The sequence below is a fragment of the Parasteatoda tepidariorum genome, chromosome X1, assembly GCF_043381705.1.
Source record: "Parasteatoda tepidariorum isolate YZ-2023 chromosome X1, CAS_Ptep_4.0, whole genome shotgun sequence".
In the NCBI taxonomy this organism is placed as follows: Eukaryota; Metazoa; Arthropoda; class Arachnida; order Araneae; family Theridiidae; genus Parasteatoda; species Parasteatoda tepidariorum.
In genome coordinates, this window is record NC_092214.1 from 36,523,365 (window position 1) to 36,543,634 (window position 20,270).

General features: G+C 28.5%; 1 protein-coding gene and 1 long non-coding RNA gene across 3 annotated transcripts in view; one reads left to right on the plus strand and one right to left on the minus strand.

Annotated features, from left to right (window-relative positions):
• The window catches only part of LOC139427112 (uncharacterized), a 190,629-nt gene that overhangs the window by 3,216 nt on the left and 167,143 nt on the right, over positions 1 to 20,270 (minus strand). The window lies entirely within an intron of this gene.
• LOC107448985 (uncharacterized protein DDB_G0283357) overlaps positions 1,099 to 20,270 on the plus strand; it is a 170,862-nt gene continuing 151,690 nt past the window's right edge. The window contains exons 1-2 of the mRNA XM_016064371.4: positions 1,099 to 1,566; positions 7,798 to 7,827. Coding sequence (XP_015919857.1) covers positions 1,547 to 1,566; positions 7,798 to 7,827 — 50 coding nt within the window. The 5' untranslated portion in view covers positions 1,099 to 1,546. The remainder of the gene's footprint in view (positions 1,567 to 7,797; positions 7,828 to 20,270) is intronic.

The window sequence follows — 20,270 nt, forward strand, 5'->3', positions numbered from 1 at the left end:
TTTAAGAAATTTAATTGGATGATAATCCATGAAAATTTTGTTTATTTGTCTGAAATATTAAGATAGTCCTTTAGAGATTTCTAATTATTGAGGGGGACATATATCCGTCTTTCTCCTAGTCGCTGGAGCTCATGAGTCAAACATTAAATTCACATCTTAGAAAAGGAACAACATTTTCTTATTAATATAAGACATTAACTTTTACTTGTTCTAATGATATTTATTATTTTTTAATTAAATTGCAAAATAAAAAAAATAAAAAAATTACAAAACTATTTTAAATTGCAGTAATCTTATTTCTCTCCTAATTAAGGATACTTTTCAACTCTCCTCTTAATAATTTTTTATTTTAAAATTTGTTGTATTACAAGGATTTTTCAATGTTTGTGATATTTTTATATATTTTGTTCAAATAACTGATTCTGTAATAATTAATCTAGTAATTTATTCAAATGATTTTTTCAAACCAATAATTCTAAAACAATTCCATTCAAAAGGTTTGCCTTCTTGAGGTAACACGTGATTTCCGAATCCAAGGTCCCATGGTGATCTTTAAAATCTTTTTGAATCAGACTTGGTTTATAGCACTGTTTAATATCAGCATATCTAGAGTTATAATCTGGTTTACATCTGGTGTAGTCTTGCAGCTTCCGATTTTCTGGCCTACTCTGTAATTAATAACTATCGAATTGAAAGGAAAGTTTCTAGAACAAACGAATAATAATTAAGACTTTTCAAAATGTATAAATAAATTTACATTAATATTACATTGCAAGAAATGTAGTTCTTTTTTCTTTCTCGGTAACTTTATTTAAAAAAAAATAGTTGATTCAATAAATTAATTGATGTGATTAATTATTAAAAGTCTTTCAATCATTCTAAATAAATGATTTCAATGAAAACTAAATGATTTTAAAGAAAAATAAAGGATTTTAAAGAAAAATAAAAAATTCTTCCGTAGAACATATAAATGGTACAGGCATTATCCTACTATTATTTTATTTCAAGAAGCACTTAAAGACCAAAAAAATTGGCGATACCCTGGCGCAATTTTAAGCAGATCTGGCAATTTAATTTGGCGCTTCATTCAAACATGGCGTTTTTAGGATTGTCTGTTTGGCTGAGTTAGGAGGTAAGTTGCTGGCAACCCTGGATATCCAATGGAATACAACTCTCGATTCTGTAAGGGATCGGTAGTGTCGAGTTTTTGTGAAAATACTTCCCTTGCTAAAGTGTACAATACGTGTTGTAAATAGACCCCATGAAAATTTTTCGTGGCTACAGAAAAAAGGGTTATATTTCTGCAGTTACTGATTTTGTGACAAAATATTCAATATGAATAAATTTTGTTATTTTATGTTGTGTTTTATGCTTTTGTGATAAGCATAACTGTTTTTATTTCTGTTGCTTAGAAGTGAACTAGGCTGAAGGCTGAAAAAGCCTAGTAACATTTTTATTGTGAATGTTAAGAAAGAAAAAAATATGAATTTATTTTGAAACTGAAAACTTTCCCAGCCTAAATGGCTTTTGGATAAAAATCAAAAGGATGTCCAATCTTGCTGGAAGGTAATTATTTTTAATTTTGTTATCTGTTTTTATTAGTTTAAAATGTTATTTATAATAAACTCTAAAACACATACGAAAAATTAATGTATTTCTTCAAATTTTATTAATTGATTTTGCGTGTTTTCGCATTGAAAAATTGTTTGCTGGCATTTATGTAGTTAACTTTTTTGCCCTTGCCAATGTATTGATTTTATATAATATTTATTATTGGTTAGGTATAAAAATACTTATTCTAGTGCATATAATTTTAAATTATTGTATTCATGGCTTAGTATAAAGGAAAAAAAACTGAATCTTAAAGCCTGTAGTAATTGTTTTGACAGCCTGTTTATTTATGCAATTTTGTTTTTTAATTTCATTTACAATGTCAATTGTAATATATACATTTAATGATTGATATTTTTTATAACTTAGTGCTTTTATTTTGAAATTTTAGTCATTAATAAGTGCATAGGAGTATTTCTGCACGGTAGTACCCTATTGCCCGTTGTTAGTATTCGAATTTGTGCCATCAATGCATACAAGTTATATTTTATAATAAATATTGTTATTTTGATATTTAAACAATGTTTTATTTCCCATATGTCTATAAATGTTAAGATTTGCTAATTTAATAAACCATGTAAAAGCGTGATGCGTATACAAATGAAGGTAGTAAACATATTCGAAAATTTTAAGTAACCCCCCCCCCCTCTTAAAATATAAACTGTCGCTTATAGTTTATAATATCAGCTTATTAGTAAAACGAGTAGCATTACAATCGCAATTTTATCAATGTTATTTATGAAAGCCTTTTTAATAATGTCTCTGTTCTATAATTGTAATACGTTTCAAGTAAGAAAAACCCAAATTTTATATCAAAATTCTAAAACAGTGACTAAAATTTATTAGGTAATGGTCCCTGTCGAACTATCTGCTTAGCAAACAGTTTTGTTTTTTGAATAACAACTGTAAACGTCATTGAGGAAAAAGCGAATCAAAAAGTGATTCTGTAGATAACCAAATCCTTTTTTATTTCTTTGTTTGTTCTGTCATTAATTTGAAATTTTTTTAGTAAAGTGGGTTAAGGAATTTCGATTATACCATAGAGTAATTGACATTTTCACATATACCAGACAAGAAGTTTGCCTTTTCTTGCACATTAAAATAATTGTTTATATCTTCTCAGCATAACTTAAAAGTTGAATGTTTTTTCATGTTGAACTGTTCGGTTTGAAATTAGTTTAAAAATAATGCAGACGTAACAAAAAATTGACTATGTGGTATAGAACAATATATTTTTTGTATGTTCAAACTTAATTGTATTTTAAAATCAATCATTATAAACATCTTATAAACATAAACAAATAGAACGCTTTTGCTGATAGTACAAGAAATTAAAATAACAATGGATGTAAACAATTAAAAACAAAACAAACTCTGTTGTTAGTATTTTGGAAACAATAATACTCAACCTACCAATAAATTGTCAATGTTCTGATTTTAAAGGGAAATATTTTAATTGTTATATTATGTGTTTAACAAAAATACAGAATAGATTTAGAACATTGTCACTCATGTTTTTTTTCACCAGATTTTATTGTTTTATTTTTAGAAATATCTACGACTTCAATATTCGTTAAAAAACTAGTACATAGTTATGAAGTACTATTCAACATTTTTAAATTGTTTATCATTATACTAGCATTTTTTTTGAATAGTGTAAGGCTTACTGAATTTTAAAATCTTATGACCTTTTTCATAAGAATTGTAATTATCAAAAAGTTTGTTATTACAATGCTTGTTTGTTATACAATGTTTGTTATACAAAAGTTTGTTGATCAATGTTTTTAGGAATTGTAATAATCAAAAATATTTGAATTCTAATTTGAGATTTCAGATTGTATTGAATATATGAGTGACATTTGTCCTTATTATATAATCACTTCCTATAGAGTTTTTAAATGCAAGTTTTAATCCCCGTTTTTCAAATGTCTAAAATGGCATAATTAATTAAAAGGTGCTCAGCCTTTTTACCAGGAAGCCATAAATGATCTTTCAAAACTCGCCCAATGGAACCTACCACAAGGAACAGGACACACATTTAGACCTTAACGAGTGGGCGATTGCCTAAATATCTCGCAATCTGGTATTTCCCTTTTTGGAACTTCTGATACACGTCATTAATTTTTCTTCAACTTACTCCGAATCCATTTTCTTGATACTCTTTGTCCTAAAATTCAATACAAGCATTTTTTTTAAGTTGAGAAAATTTTGTTGTATTGTTTTTAAACAGTTTAATGTCTTTATAGCAGTCACTTGTACTTATGGGGATTTTTGTTTTTATTATTTTTTGCAAAACCTATACTAATCAAAAAACCCAAATTAATATTTTGTCCTTCTGTAGTTGCTTTGCGTTCAACATGTTAGATGAGCTATCAACCTGATTACTGAGATTTAAAGCAGATATGTTTGTGCTTTGTTGTATCAGGGGTCTGTCCAGACATTTTGTGAAAGGACCTGTTTTTGTAAAATTGTGAAAAAACTACTCATAGTTTGTGAAGATAAAATAAGCTTTAAGTCACATTCTTTCAACCAGGGTCCTGCTATTCCAAAAGTTGCTAAAAACCTTTTCAAAAAGTTTTTAAATTGTAAATAGATACAAGATTATGCTCAACAATAGTTGCTGCTAAATTAGAGATGCAACATACAAATATTTGGTATTTAGCCTATACTGCTCAACACTGAATATTCATTTCGGACGAATAATGGAAACAAAATCACTCACATTTTTACTAATTTCAATTGACATATTTTAAGTAACACAACTTAGTTATGCATCACTTTTAATGTGTTACGCATTAAGTAAACTTAAACAATTCTTAAATTTATAATATTTTATTTAAAAAATTGCCAGAAATTAATTTTTATTCCATAATAATCTATTAATTAATTTTCTGAATAAGTTATTGATTATGAATCATAAATTGATCAATTATTTATTTTAAAAAAATGATCATTTAATATCAATAAGAATGCGCACACGGTGTTTTTAAAAGTGGAAATAATTTCTTAGAATACTACATTTGGAATTTAAACTTAAGGAAACTTGGAAAACTTAGTTCGTTTCGTAAAATCGTTTGATCTTTTCATCAAAAAGACTGATAGGACCATTTTTAGCCCTAATTGCTGTTCGTGGAGAAATTATGTAGCTGTCTATATATTTTTTGTTAGGAAGTGCGCTGTGATTTGTATATAAATTAAATCACAGAAATACTGATATTCTGTTTGCATCTTGGCACAACGATCATTCAGAAAGTTTAAAAGAGTCCCCTTTTCCCCATAAATAGGTAAAGGTTACCGACCACTGACATTAAAAGGGCAAAAAAATCTCCCCTTACCTTGCTTCTTAAGTCAACCGTAACAACGCAGCGGTCTACAATTTTGATCTACTTTTATTTATCTTAATTTCATTTTTATACTAGCGATTGTGGCATTTTTACTATTATAATAATTTCGCAAAATTTAAAGCCTTTGTTCAATCACGATCAGTCAAAAAACAGTGTCGGATATTTTAGTTTTGGTAGTTTTAAAAACAGTAGGATTATGCTATTAACTCCTGTGGTTTTATACTGTGGAATGCCATTGCTTCTAACATTTTATGAAAATCAAAAAGCCAAATAATTAAACAAAATATTATTTAACAGAATTTTTTATGTGAAAGACTTGTTTCGAAGTTGTTTTGATACCAGGGATTGTTCCAAATTTTTTTGGGTTTAGTCCGTTTTTGTGAAATTGGGGAAAAATCTACACAATTAATAGAATGTGAAAAAATAGTTATGATTTTGTGAAAAATCACTAAAAAAATGTCTTCCAAGGAGTTATATTTTTAAAATCATGAATTAAAAGACGTCACGGACTCCGTTTTTTAAAAGAAAAGTTATGAGTAGTTTCCGTCCGTTTAAGCGATTAAATATTGTGTGAAGGGTCCGTTTTAACGATAAACCATTTCGCTAAATGTCCGTTAAATTTGCTCAATCAAGTTGTTGGAATTTTTAGCTGGAATTTTTTATTGATCATAATAGCTAAAAATTTGAGAGGAGACATTGTGAATATCGTGGGTGGAGTATAGCATCCCAAACAAACTCTACCAACTCTAGTTATTAAAGGGCCTTCTCCTTTTCTATTTCTGACCGTTTTGTGCAAATGTATGTTTTTGATTCATCTAAATTCGAGCAATACTTCTGTTTTTTTTTTTTTTTTTAAATTTCAAGTACTTTAAATCATTTTTTTAAATTCATAATAATTTTCCAAAATAAACAACGTTTTATAGATAGGAAAGTGTTTTTCCGGAAAATAACATTTCTGTTTGTGAGGGTATCCCAGCGACAAATGGCGAAGTTGAGTTTTTATTTTTAAAAAACCTTTTTTCTTTTTTTTCCAGCTGTTTATGCTCCACCAAGTTATTCGATTTATTCAAACTGATATAATTAAAAACTAGATAAGGCTTAAATAGTACTAAAATTAATAGTAAGACGTTGTTCTTACGTAGTAAAATTCTCAATTATAGCTTTAAAACTATAAATTACATTCATCAATGTAAAATAAAGAAATACAAATAAAATAATTTTATATATCTATCAATTAATTTCTATATCCCATTTGAAAATGATTACATTTGGAAACATTGTGCTTGAAAATAGCCATCTGAAATTTCATCTGAAGTTTTCTACTTGAGAGAGCGAGTAGATATTGCTTCATTCCCTATATGTAGCCTCGGGCCAGTTATTGAATCGGATAATGGTAGGGTGAAATATGGAAGTGCGGTGGTAAGAAGATAATGTTAGGATTGAAAGGAATTATGGGAGACGTAGGATTAATATTGTTATTGTGAAAGCTTATAGCACTTCAATGAATTTAAAGCAACATGTATGAATTTAGCTACGGAAATGTACCTTGTTCTTAATGAAAGCTTCAATTGTTTAAAATAATTGTTTTATTATGATTATAAGGAAGTTAAGCTTGCTGTATTATGGATATAGTTGAGACCATTTTGGTATTGCATCTTCAATATCATCAAATTATTCTAATAATTCCTACGTATTTGAATAATTCAGGTTGTTAATAAGGTGTTAGTTTAATAAACTTTTGTTTTTATGTTGTAAGGTTTTAATTTTTTTTTCTTATTATTGCATAAATATAAAACTTTTGTTGTTCGGCGTTAAAATATCATTCACATACGGTGTTATTGTTGATAATGTTGAGCTTATACATTAGTTTGTTTTACTTTTATTTCTTAGGAAACATGTTTAAAATTTATTTTTTGTTAGGAAATAGTTTTATGCATTATGGCGTAATTATTTTTTTTTTTGTCAAAAATTGATAAAAACTATAAATATTTGTTTAAAATATTAAAAAAAAGACTTTGTTGTTCTCATGGGTTAATTAAATATGATGGATACAAAATTTTGGTTTTTGATAATAATAATAAATATGTATTGTTTTATGTTTTGTAACATGAACTAACTGTAGGGGAAAAAATTTTCAGTTTGTTTCCAATTAAGACTTTTCCAGGCTAGTATTGCAATAATTTATTCTGGCGAAATAGAAATCGAAGAAAACATTATGTTTCATTTTTTCAATGTTTATGCGAAAAGTCTTGAAATAGTTCTTATATGCTGATCATTAAATATATCTGATGTATTAAAAATCATTAAATATATCTGATGATCATCAAATATATCTATTAATATTTTTTTGAACTTTAAATTATTTGTAATAAAAGTTTAAAGGAAATATATTACAATCCCTATTTTTAATAACTCATATTGGTATTTATTCGAAAAATGAAGGAACGATGTCGTGCTTACTAATGAAAGAAAAAGACCTGTAATTTATTAGAATTAAATTGGAATTTTAAGAAGCGAAATTAACTAAATACTTGAATTAATTTAAACACATAAAATTGATCAGATATCGATTCAAAATTCTCGTGCATTATTACTTCGTGGGAAGTTCAATAACATTTTAAAAAGCATTCCTATCGGAAGTAAAATTGCTAACATAGAGTTAGATACTAATGGTAGACAGGTGAATCTGCTCAGCTTCCGTTTCAGATTTAAAAATTCTATGTCAACTACAGTTACAATACGCTTCTAATTTAAATATTCATGAAAAGATGAGTAAATATTCATAAAAAATGTTATAATATAAAGGCCTCTCAAAACTAACGTTAGCTTTTTTTCTTTTCAGCTACAAAGTTGGTGTTGGTGAGGGTCAAGGGTAAGTGGACTTTTAACTTTTAAATACTGCGTACTAATTTGAATGCTTCATTTCAAAAATTGACAATTTTCCATTTATTTTAATTTTTTTTCTTCATTTTAATGCGTAAATCGTTTGCAGAGATTGAAATTGAAGCTTTATAGTTGGGAGATCAACGTTATAACCAGAGATGCCAACTTGCTCCGGACAGCAAATAAATATTTTAAAGTGGTAGTTTATCAATTGTGATTCTTGGTTTAATAAATTTAATTTAGTAGATTTTTATCCACCACTATTTCTAAATAATTCGTAGGCTTATATAATTCACCACTTTATAGTAGTTATGTCATGCTATACCTTTTAAAAAGCAAGCAAAAATAGTCAGATATTTGCAAAATTTAATTTGTAGTTATTTACCGTTTAAAAAAAAAAAAAAAAAAAAAAAAAAAANAAAAAAAAAAAAAAAAAAAAAAAAAAAAAAAAAAAAAAAAAAAAAAATTATTTTGGTATGTCCAGAGCAGTTGGCATTTCTGTATAACTAACAATCTTGGGAGTAATTATAATTAAACATGTTTTGGATTTGTCAGCTTTTGAAGATTAAGTATTAAAATTGGTACAGTGTTTCCGAGGGCAGTGGGAAAACAGTGTTTCACAAGGGTACAGTGCTACAGCACTGCTTCTAGAGCCATTCAATGGTAAAATATATTTTCGAAATGTAATCTAGAAGCTCAACCATTGAATTTTGGCAGGTCAGGTAAGATATCAAGTTTGTTCAGTTAATAAAATCTAATTTTGAAAAATTGCTTAGCTTTTTTAACACATAATCTTACCGTAAGAGATTGCTTTTTATAGCATTTCAGATCAAAATATTTTTATTAGCACGTTGTTTAAAGAGAGGGGAGCAGTGTTACAGATATTCTTCAAAAATGCTCTTTTACGTTTGCGTCGTTGATGTATATACGATTAGTTTATTAGTTGCCCTATCCTTTGTTGTATCATTGATATTTATTAAATTTGAAATAAGTTTTTGTAAGCTGGTATTGTATTATTTCGCGGTGCAATAAATTTTGATAGCTTAGATTTTAAGAATACGCGTACGGAAACAGCATATGCTGAGCTTGTCATACGACGCAAAATTTTTTCTGCAATCGCAAACATAGTTAAAATTTTAAAAGTGGATATTCTTATTTAACCCATTAATGCATACTGTTCATTGAGATATAATGCTAAAAATTCATCTTAAACTCGCAAAAATAATCTTTTTTCCGACCTAAATTATTTTTACGTATTTATTTCGTGTAAATATTTTGAAGTATCAAACGATTGTAATGCAGTCTTTTTAATTACTGGCTACCGAAGCGGCTGCAGAGGATCAAAATTGTGTTGGCGTGTCTTCGGATCATCTTCAGGGATGTTTCCCAGACCGTCGCCAATAGCCTATTGTGCAGCTCTAGTGCGACGTAAATGAACTACAGCTACAACTTTTTATTTATTTAGTCCAACTTGAAAGAGGATTTCACAATGTCAAAAATAAAGACGCTAGATTATTTATTAATAAATTAATTTGCATTTAACAAATATTTTAGAAATACAATTCGAGCCACACATTTTGATGATTTATTTGGCTTTTTGAATTGTGTCCCTAAATTTTACTGCACTATTAGAAATTTTGGAGTGTGTTGAACTATAATACCGTTCAAAGTTGCGATAAACTTAATATGGTGCTTAGCTGAACCATGTAATAGTACTTCCTAAACTTCATTATAACTATGGTTCATCTGGTACGCAATCGTGGATCAATTTAGCATCTTTTTAAGGTTGTTGGTAATTTGCTCCACATTATGGTTTAGTGTTCCTAGATTGTGGTTCAATGTTAACCTGGTATTTCTGCGAATTTATTTTCTAAATAAAGTTTATAAATTTTTTTTTCTCAGGATTAACATCATGAAATTTAATATACAGAATGTCATTGAAAAAATGTGATAAAGGCATTAATGGGTTAACCCTTTACAGGACAGAGAATTATAGACTAAAATTGAAAGTTAAAATGGTTGACTAAAAACTACGCAGTTTGAGATATAAAAACTATGACAAATTTAAAAGTTTACATTCCAACCGGAAATAAGCTGGACAATTTTTTCTTCACCGCCTTTGAAAGGTTAATTTCGATAGTGATTTGACGCCATCGATATGTATTAAATAATAAACTACGTATCCTTAATAAGAGGTTCTGTTTTTTTTCTGGATCGGTAACAAACGTCGTAATTTCGAAAATGACTGTTTTTGTCCTTGGCTATGTTGCAATTTAATGAAAACAAAGAATTAACGATCCATACCGAAGAATCTTTTTCCACTTTTACAGAATTTTTTAGAGGAATCAATTAATACAACGTTTTGAGATAGAGAAATCTGGTATTGCACGATCAGTTCTATCAAGGATAGGTGAATTGCACTTCAAAAGTGTTAGTGTTTTTAAGCGGTGTTTAAAAATTTAACTGTTAACTTTCTATAAAGAGATTTACAAAACAAATCACTGTAGCACTGTGCCCTCATACCCTTACATTATGGAATTGTACGTATTTCTAGAATCCTTTTTATTTTTCAGGTTCTGTAACATTGTTCCCCTACTGTCCCTTAGTATAATACTTTTAAGATTTTTTTTACCTATCAATTAGCTGATTTTTTCTTATTTAACAGTTTATTTTTTCATTATAACTTTTTCAACCTCTTAATATTATATTTTAATTTGTTTTCGTTTAAAACTTGTGATATTTTAGAATGACATGACATGAGTATATATAATACTAAGGATGTACAAAGAGAACTTTTATAAGAAATTGCAGTTACGGTAGCTTTTATTTATTAATTGTTTTTATTTATCCCACTTCGATCTTATCGTTTATCTTTTTAGTTGTTTTAATTTTTCCTATTTCGTTACTTATTTCTTGAAAAATTCGTATGTGTAATAGATTTATTAAATCGTAACAATTTTGATTTTTTCCTTGATTTATATCTGCTCAATATTTTAACTGATCTCGAAGATACAATCGCTACAAAACTAAACTCAGTGGCGCGACAGACCATAAGAGGGCCAAGGCCGACTGTGCACATCTCAGTTTTCTTGACCTTGAGCTCTGGGGTGTAAGAGCAGATGTTCCGGTTGAGGGGTCAGCCGAACGTGGAATCCCTAGTGTTTTGTCTCCAAGCATACTTGGTACTCATTTTATCGACTCACTGAAGGGTTGAAAAGCTGAGTCAACCTTGCCCGTCCCGAGGTTCGAATCAGACCTGTGGCACGAGGGCGAGACTACTCGAGATATAATCGCTATGTGTTGCTTAATCCTTTACGGTCGTACTCTATTTATGCAGACTTACAACCGACTGCAATGGATTAACAGTGCTTGTTTAGTCGCTTCTTTCTGTTTTGTGTAATACATTTGTGATATTCTTGACTCTTAAAATTCATGATATGAGAGAGTGTATTTATTCTTTTTGTAAATAATTAACTTTAATAAGCTGTAAAATTTAAGCAAAAATAAAAATAAGTAAAGTTATTGACTAGGGTTATTTTGTCAGTTAGAATTGGACAAATAAGTATGCTCTTAGAAATATCTTCAAAATCTCGTTTGATTTTTACTGAGAATATTTTTTTAAAATTATTCTCAAAATAATTAAAAATTAAATAATTTTTTTCCCCTATCGCCTGCCTTTAATTTGTGTCACTTAAAAGAAATAAAATTATTAATTCTTGATAAATTTTCTGAATTTTTATGCTTCTATAAAGGACAAATTTTTTTTTTTTTGCGTTTTACATGATTGAGAAATATATTGTAATATTGATGAGTTTGTGTTTACTACGCCTGGTTATGCAATAAATAAATATGCGATTAAATAAATATTTTATTTATTGCCTAGTTTAATTTGTGTCACTTAAAAGAAATAAAATTGATTATCCTTGATAAATTTTCTGAATTCTTATGTTTCTATAAATAAGAAATATATATATTTATTTATTTGCGATTTACATTATTTAAAATTAATACTAGTTAGCATTGAGTTTTTCCTGTTTGCTTCGTCGTCTGATTGCGCTAAATATTTTGCAAATAATAATTTTGCAATAATTTTTATCTTGTTGCCTGGCTAAATTTGTCGCTTAAAACAATTGAACATTTTTATGCTTCTATGAAGAACAAACAAAAATATTTGCCATCTACACTATTTAAAATAATACTAGGTAGTATTTATTGATGAGTTGTGAAGTTTACTACGCCTGATTACGCGATTTTTCGAATGCAAAATGGGTTGTCTTACTTCTGGCTTAGTGCCAATGTAATAAAAAAGAAACTTTTTCCATGCGTTTTTAGGTTCCTTTGCGCACGTCTTACGGTACTTTTTTTCTTCTAATTTGCAAAATTTTCCTTCTTCAAAGTCATTATTTCCCCAAAATGATTTTTTTAATTGCTTTTTGAAGCTATGAGGAAACTTGTACCTTGTCACGATTTAAATTTATGTGTTTTGTGAAGGTCTTAATAAAAATAATTTAAATAAAGACGTTATTTATAAAGTTTTGAATTACGTAGTTACAATATGTTTGCTAATTTCAGCATTTTGTCATTTCTGTTTTTAAAGAAGCGTAAGAAAAATTCCGTCTCTGCCCAGCAAGAAATATCACTGCATAAATTTTTTCTGTTGTGGTCTAGCTTTCAAGAATATATATAAAATTTAATTAACTATTGAAATTAACAGTTATTCTTCAAGCAATATATATGAAATTTAAAAATTTCTATTTGTATGGCAGTGTTGCTGTCTGTATTCTGTAAAGACCATCTCACCCTTAATATGCATTTTTAGAATTCTTTTCAAAAATAGAAACAAAGTTTTTTCTAATAAAAAACTAACTGATGTAATAAACACTAAAGCAGGTTGAAACTTTAAGTTATTTCTAATAATCGCCATTCAATTTTGAAGTTTTATCGTCAATTTTGAAGTTTTAGTTGTTTCCTCCATTAAATAATAATTTACAACCCCTGATGTACTTTGTGTTCTCATTTTTGATAATAAAAAATATAAAAATACATACTAAAGGCGGTCTTTACGGAACACCCTGTATACGAAACAATTTCCAATGTTTAATACTTTCTCTTCCATACTGCATATCAAAATGTAAAGTCACCCTGCTAATAAATATATTTAACCTTATAAATTGGTTCCATAAGTTTCTAATAATAATAGAAGCTACGCAATTATTTGCTATCGAAATTTCAAGTTTTCAATAATTGAAAAAGCATTTAATTGCGTGTAAAGAAAAAAAAAATCGTAAATCAGTATATGCTAGATTCTTTTGGATCAGGAAAAACTAACGTATGTGTTATATTCTTTGCGTAATCAGTTAACACGACTCTGCTGCATATTCTTTGCGTAATCTGTTAACACGACTCTGCTACTTACCAATGAAATCTATGAGCAGAACACCTGGCCACTGTGTGCCTCTCTTGCCAACAGCAATCGCGTAAGGGAGGAAAAAAAAAAAAAAAAAAGAAAAATTGTTTTGGTAACGGAGCCCTTACCCTACCCCACAGTTGTAAGCGCTTATTAATTTTAAGGGGTGGAGACAAACTTCTTTCTTTTCTTTTTTCTTTCTTGCACCGAAAACAAGATGGATTTTTAAAAAACTTACTTTTTTTCGTAATTGTTATCAAACATCCGTTCTATAGCAGAAAAAGTTGAGACTGCAGTTGACTTTAAACGTATAATAAATCTTATATAATCTAGATCAATACTTTTCTAAATGAAATATATTTAGTTGAAATCAAGTAAAGTTTGAAATGATTTAAGAAGCATATTTCGAACGCCTTCAGTTTTTCTTTTACCGTTATTGATTTAAAACTGTTGAGGAAAAAAACTCATTAATTTACTAATATGTGATTTACTAATGATTTTAATAATATGTCAATAAGCATATTAATGATCGTCATTGAAATTTGATCAGGGAACCGGAGCCGAAGAAACTTTTGATGCTTCAGCTCCACTCCCAGTTAATAAATAAAGTTCCGGTTCCAGCTCCGCTAAAGCCCCGGCAGTTTTACTTTGCGCACTTATGAGTTTAAGATTTTAATTTGAAATTTTTATGGCAGAAAGGAGGATTAATTATTATTTAAAGGAACCTAGTATTTTGATTATAAAAAGTAAAATAAATTTTAGATAATAGTATGATTAATATGCTGTAATTATTAGATATTAGAATGAAAATATATTGCATAACATAATTCAAAACAAAATCAAATTAATTGGTTAGACACTAATTATCTGTATTTGTAAAATCATCCAGAAATTGAAATTGAAAAATTTTTTTTTTTTAAATTTTATTTTAAGCCTGAGAAATTTAAGACTGAAGAAAAAAAAATTAAAAAACTAAAAGAGCTTTGGAGTATGGGAGAATTTAGACCCCCCTGTCTGGGTTCCAGCTCCTTTTATTTGATACAAGATTGAATCCTTTTTAGTACTACTTCCCTTTTTTTCTTTTTTATAATATTTCCAAATGCTGCTCCGCTGTGAAAGTAAAGTAACAAATAAATTAAAATTAGACCAGAAAAACCAGTATTAGTTTTTTTAATACTTAAAAAAGTTCAGAAAATAAGTAATAAAAATAGTTTTGAATCATTAAAATGCTGCTCAAACTTATTTTAAAGCAATGTCAATACATCGTGCGGGCTTTATTGCAAGTAATAACAGTAGAAATTTCAAAGATCTCGATTTCATGCAGGAAAACAAAGTGGAAATGTGTTACGTCTGCGAACAGATTTATCTTTAAACGATTTAACTTTTGATTTCAATTTTTCAAACTTGATTCGATCGTTTTTTTAAAAGGTATATTCGAAAGCTGTTTATAATGTAAAAACCAAACAACAGTTTCAGTGTATATTTTTATACATTTCCTTGTAAGAATTATTTTTTCGCTTTTACTTTAGGTTCTGCTTTACAGCTCTGCGTAATTACCATTCAAAGTTGAATTTCTGTTGTCGACTTAACATTTTTTTCCTCCTAACTTTTTCAGTAGGTCGAACAATCGTAAAGAACTTTGGAATGTTGACTTCGCGCTATCTGATAACGCCTGTGATTTTGTTTCGGTTCAGTTAATGTACCTTACTCAGTACATGCCTATGAATCGTTAATGAGAGACATATTACAGGGACAAGTAATTCTTGTATTGTATGAACATCATTTGTTTAAGTCATTTCGGGAATTGTAACCAAATCATTCACACTTTAGTTACATGTTACATTATTTGATGTCTGGCATATTTAATGTTGGAAAAAAAAATTGCTGCTTTTAACCATTTGACAAGGAATTTGTTTTGTAGTTATGGAAATTAGTTCAGTCTTTCTTTCTGTTCTTCTTTTTTGAAATGGTTTCTGTTCGAGATTCAAAGTTGTTTCGTTAATTCAAAGTTTTTGTTCAGGAAGTATTTTTGTTCATTTAAATGTGAGAAATACTCATAGGATAGTAATTCATCTAATGATCACTTGTTTAAGTCAAGTAAATGATTATAACCAATTCTCACCGTGGCTACATAACATGATACTGACATATATAATGTCATACAAAATGCTTTGTGCCATTAAACCCTACATTCAATCAGTCATACAAAATGCAACATGTGCTTTTAACTTCAACAAACAAAATTGTTTCATAGTTTTTTTTACAAATGAATTTATTTTTCTATTAATTCTATTCTATTAATTAATTAATTAATTAATAACGAAATGAATTTAATTTTCTATTAATAAAATAATTATAAAAAATTACGTGTGAAATTCAGTAGTGTAAATTTTTAATCCATTTTTCCAGATTTAGCTTGTTTTAGTTTAATATAATTTTTAATATTTCTATGCTTTTGTATAATTAGCTCTAAGCACCTGACTTTATTTTTCGATCTCTCAGAGTTATGACTAATTTGGTCAATGTTTAGTCTGATTTTCATCGTTCTATTATTTTTCCCAATTTTTTACCATTTTAATCACCACATATTTTAACCATAACTTTTCATTCATTGTCACAAATCTATTTAATATTTTAAATAGATGTGGGATCATGCTACCTCACAAATGATCTGCTACTGTGTTCACGCCATTCTGCCCATTAATAAAATTACACTAAAAGTATCTTTCTGCTTTTCTGGCTCGTTAGAAATATAAATTTGTAAGAAAGAATACTCGTAGAAACATAAATTTGTAAGAAAGAATACTCGTTAGAAACATAAATTTGTAGGAAATACTCGTTAGAAACATAAATTTGTAAGAAAGAATACTCGTTAGAAACATAAATTTGTGAGAAAGAACACTCGTGAGCCTGTTTTGATTTTAAAGACTGTATAATATCTTTCACAAATTAAGTAATTTCTTACTATATAACGCTCAAATGCACTGAAGAGAGTTCGTTTTATTTCTTTTAAATGCGTTTTTTGTAAGCAGTATTTTACTACCCATAGATCCAATAAAATAGAACCCATATTTAACGAGGAACTCTAAAACAGAAAATGCTCGTTAAAACAAACGTTTCGCTAACTCTAAATTCAAGGTTAGTGCAAAAAATTTGAACATGAAAAGGCAACTTAGTAAATAGCTTTAAGATAATCTTTATTGAGATATGTGCAAGTCATCTGTCGCTGATTATTTAGCTTTACAAAAATTTGTGTCGCTTACTTTTCGACGTAAAACATTGAATGAATTATATAAACGGTTCCCAATTTTTTTTTTACGGATACGGAACCTTAAATGATCGAGCATCTTTCGGCGGAACCCCACATATATACAAAAAATTCATTAACAGTTGTTAACATAGTAACCAATAAAAGACTAATTATTTTGATAATATTTAATGTGAAGAATGAAGTCGTGGTAGCTCAGGGAATAGAGCACTCGCCTCCAAATTGAGTGACCCGATTTCGGATCTCAGCTATTGTCGATCGATACGAATTCCAAATTCCGCACTCGGGTCACAAAAACCACAGCTCTGAAGTAAGATATCTTCAGTGGTAGATGGATAGCGGGTTAGAGTCCGGCTAACCGTGTGAGGTTTTCGCGGTTTTCTCCTCCATGTAACGCAAATGCGGGTTCCATCAAAAAAGCCCTCTCTAAAGGCAAATTTCTCTGAATACTTGATTAAGAAGTTCCCTTGTCTTCTAGTTTGGGTTCAAAATTACAAGGCTACGGAGTCGAACATTGGTAGTCGTAGACTCAAAATTGCGTCGGCTGTTCAACAACGGTGATAGTAGAATTCGCAGGCCTGTATCCAGTTTAGTTCTGAATTTGTTTTTGGTACATACTTTACCTACAAATAAATAAAATAAGCTGAATTATTGTTTTCAAAAAAGAACTCTGATTATAGTTTTCAAAGAAACATAATTGTTCTTGAATTTGGCCGTTTTATTTTCAATTGACAAGTTCGACGAGAAGTACTGAGGCAATTTTTTACTGGCATTTTACTTAAATAATTTCATGAAGATAACCAAACTATCAAATAAATTACGGTTTATTGTTTTGATAAAAATCTATGTACACAAGTTTCACAAATTATTACTGATTTAAAAATTTTAACTCATGGAACCCATGTGACCCTTCCATTTAATTCCAAGGTTCCACGCTGAATTAAATATTTCATTTGCATTTTTCATAACTTCAAAGAACTGTTTCTAGAATTTTGTGACAGTGTTTTAAAGTAAATTCTTTTTTCGAGTAGCTCATATCATTTTCCTTTCCTCTTTTTAAAAATGTTTAAAATTTTTTTTAATGATTTTTCATGCTTTCAAATTTTGCGACAATTTGAATCCGGGAAGAAATTATAGGTAAGAAAAGATTGCTCACTAATAGAGTACATTATATGTATTTATAAAATCATACCTAACATAACTACATTTTCCTCACCAAATCCGGAATCTCGTTAAATATGGGTTCGTTATAAGTAGGTCCAACTGTACTGATAAATATAGTTTCTGGGTAGTCTAACTCTTTTTTACCGCCTTTTTGATTAACAACCTGTTTTCGAATTCAGAGCACAATCTCCTAAAAAATCAACTTAGGGATGGGATAAAAAAATATATATATAAGGGAAGAAAAATCTGAAATTAACCTATTCTCAGTTTACAGCTGTTAAGATTTTCTATCTAAATGGCCACTGGCGGCTGTAGTCCAAGGCCGCCTGGTTTTGATTCGGTGGTTTTTCCTTTCCATTAAGTATTCTCTTTTTACCACAAAATATAGAGGTGTGTTCTTGTAGTTCTTATACGTAACTTGGGTTGAAGTTAGTTTGAAAGCTAGTTTATTAACTTAAGCGACAAAAAAATATACTTGTTTTCATGCAAAGTAATATGTACTTTGACTAAATTTATGATGTGAAAATCTTTTTTTTTTTTTCTTCTTTAGGTTGACCACATACCCATCTTCTTAAAAATGTTTGATTTATTTAACCTTCAAAACGAGTTTCAAAAACTAAATATTAATATTTTGCCAGTTTTTCTTACAACTTTAATTAAATGTGATTACTCTTATCTGAAATGTAATGGAATACCTAAATAAGGAACTCAAAATCTCATTTGCCAAATATTGAATTTTTTTTTTATAAGCCGCAATTTTTAAGAAGAGCATTTTTAATACGAGCATTTTTTAAGAGAATTTTTTGGAAAAAGCACAACGAGTTTCACATGGGCAATATAAGATTTTCTGTGTCATGTGCTTTTGCTATTACAAGCTATTTTGCTATTAGGTTCAGGAATTACAGGAAAACCTGGAATTGTATTTTGACTCTAAAAAGCTGGGAATAGTCGGAGAAAGTTGCATTTTTTGTGCAAAAACCTGGAAAGTTCTGAGTTTTGTAAAAAAACTTGTCTTCGAAATGTCAGTAACAGTAATCAGTTATTGAGATTCGATTTAAATAATTCTAACATCTGTTATAATTATTTGTTGTAAAAATTCCACTTTTTAGTGGAACTTTCTATGCTTCCATCCTAATTCAAAGATATTCTTTTGCTTACAAAATCCAATATTTGACGTAACAAATTGAAGAAAAAAAAATCAGTTTTCCTGTGTAAGTTGTCTGGATTTAAATTGTATCTTTTCGTAAATACCTAGAAAAGTCAGAATTTTTTTTTTCTGAAATAAGTGGGAACCTTGTATTACCTAAAAAAAAAATTCCGAAAACTTGTAAAATACCAATCTAAAAACAATGTCAAAAACCAATTTTATGTAAAATGTCACCGTTTGGGAAAATTTGGCTTATCACTGTTTTGCCCAAAGCCCTTTAAATACTAACACATATTGAAATTTATCCATTTAGTCTTGGTTATGCTACAATTTAAATCGATGGAAATTTTTTTTCATGTAACAGATCAACACCTGAAAAAAAGATAAAATTTTTTCATAACTTTTAGTAAATATTATAATTGATGTAGTGTCATTTATTATATTGGCTATTTGCCCAATAAAATCTGTAGCTTTAAAATATGAAAATCCGACTGTCACCCTATTTCCATTATGTATTTTTATTAAAATTAAAAAACTAAAGAATAGTATCATTGGCTTGGGATGTTCCTGTTTTAAATATAGTATCACAAAGTTAGATAGATACGAATGTCTAAATCTATCATTTAAAAATTATAAGTCACTTTCATCTAGCCATTTACGAATCCTGGCGATATTCTGGTTTAGGGGTCAGTCTGTTCTGATACAGTGTGTCAAGGCTTTTCAAACATATAATGTGCAACGAGTACTTATTAAGGGCGTGGCATGTGATTTTTTTCCTTGTCGGAACTTAAACAAGATTTCACATTCGTTTCAGGTTAATCCATTTAAAATGTTCAATGAAAACAGTTTTATTAAAATTATTCATCGGAATTTTTTATACACACTTTTAATTTTCTCTTTTATTTTTAATTGGTATTGTTTAATTTGTTACGAACCAGATGTAGTGGCTGATTAGACTGTTGTAGATTTTTTTTTTTTATCGTTTACAATAAATGTTAAGCAGTTAACCTAAATTTATATAGAAAGTTTTTTTTTTAAATAATGTCTCAGAATAATGATTAATTTTGATTCGAGAAAGTTAATTTCTAGAAATTACTCTTGTAATTGGGTTTCGGTTGCAAAAACGTAACCATTAACAGTTACAAATTTCTCTTGAAGTAAATCTTGTATTATTTAACAATTTTTCTTTTCATTATCAAAACTAAAATATAAAAACTGAAAAAATATATTAAAAACACAATTTTATTTTGAGAGACATGACACTATATGGTTTCCAAATCGTCTAAGTGTCTTCTTTTTTTTAGAGACAAATTTAAGGTCAAATTTATATTGCAAGTTAATTTACCTATTAACTTGTATCAAAAATGATCAGGTCTTTTAGATCAGAATCACATCAGCTAACAGTATTTGATCAGTGTTTATCAGTATTACACTTTTGATTTGGTC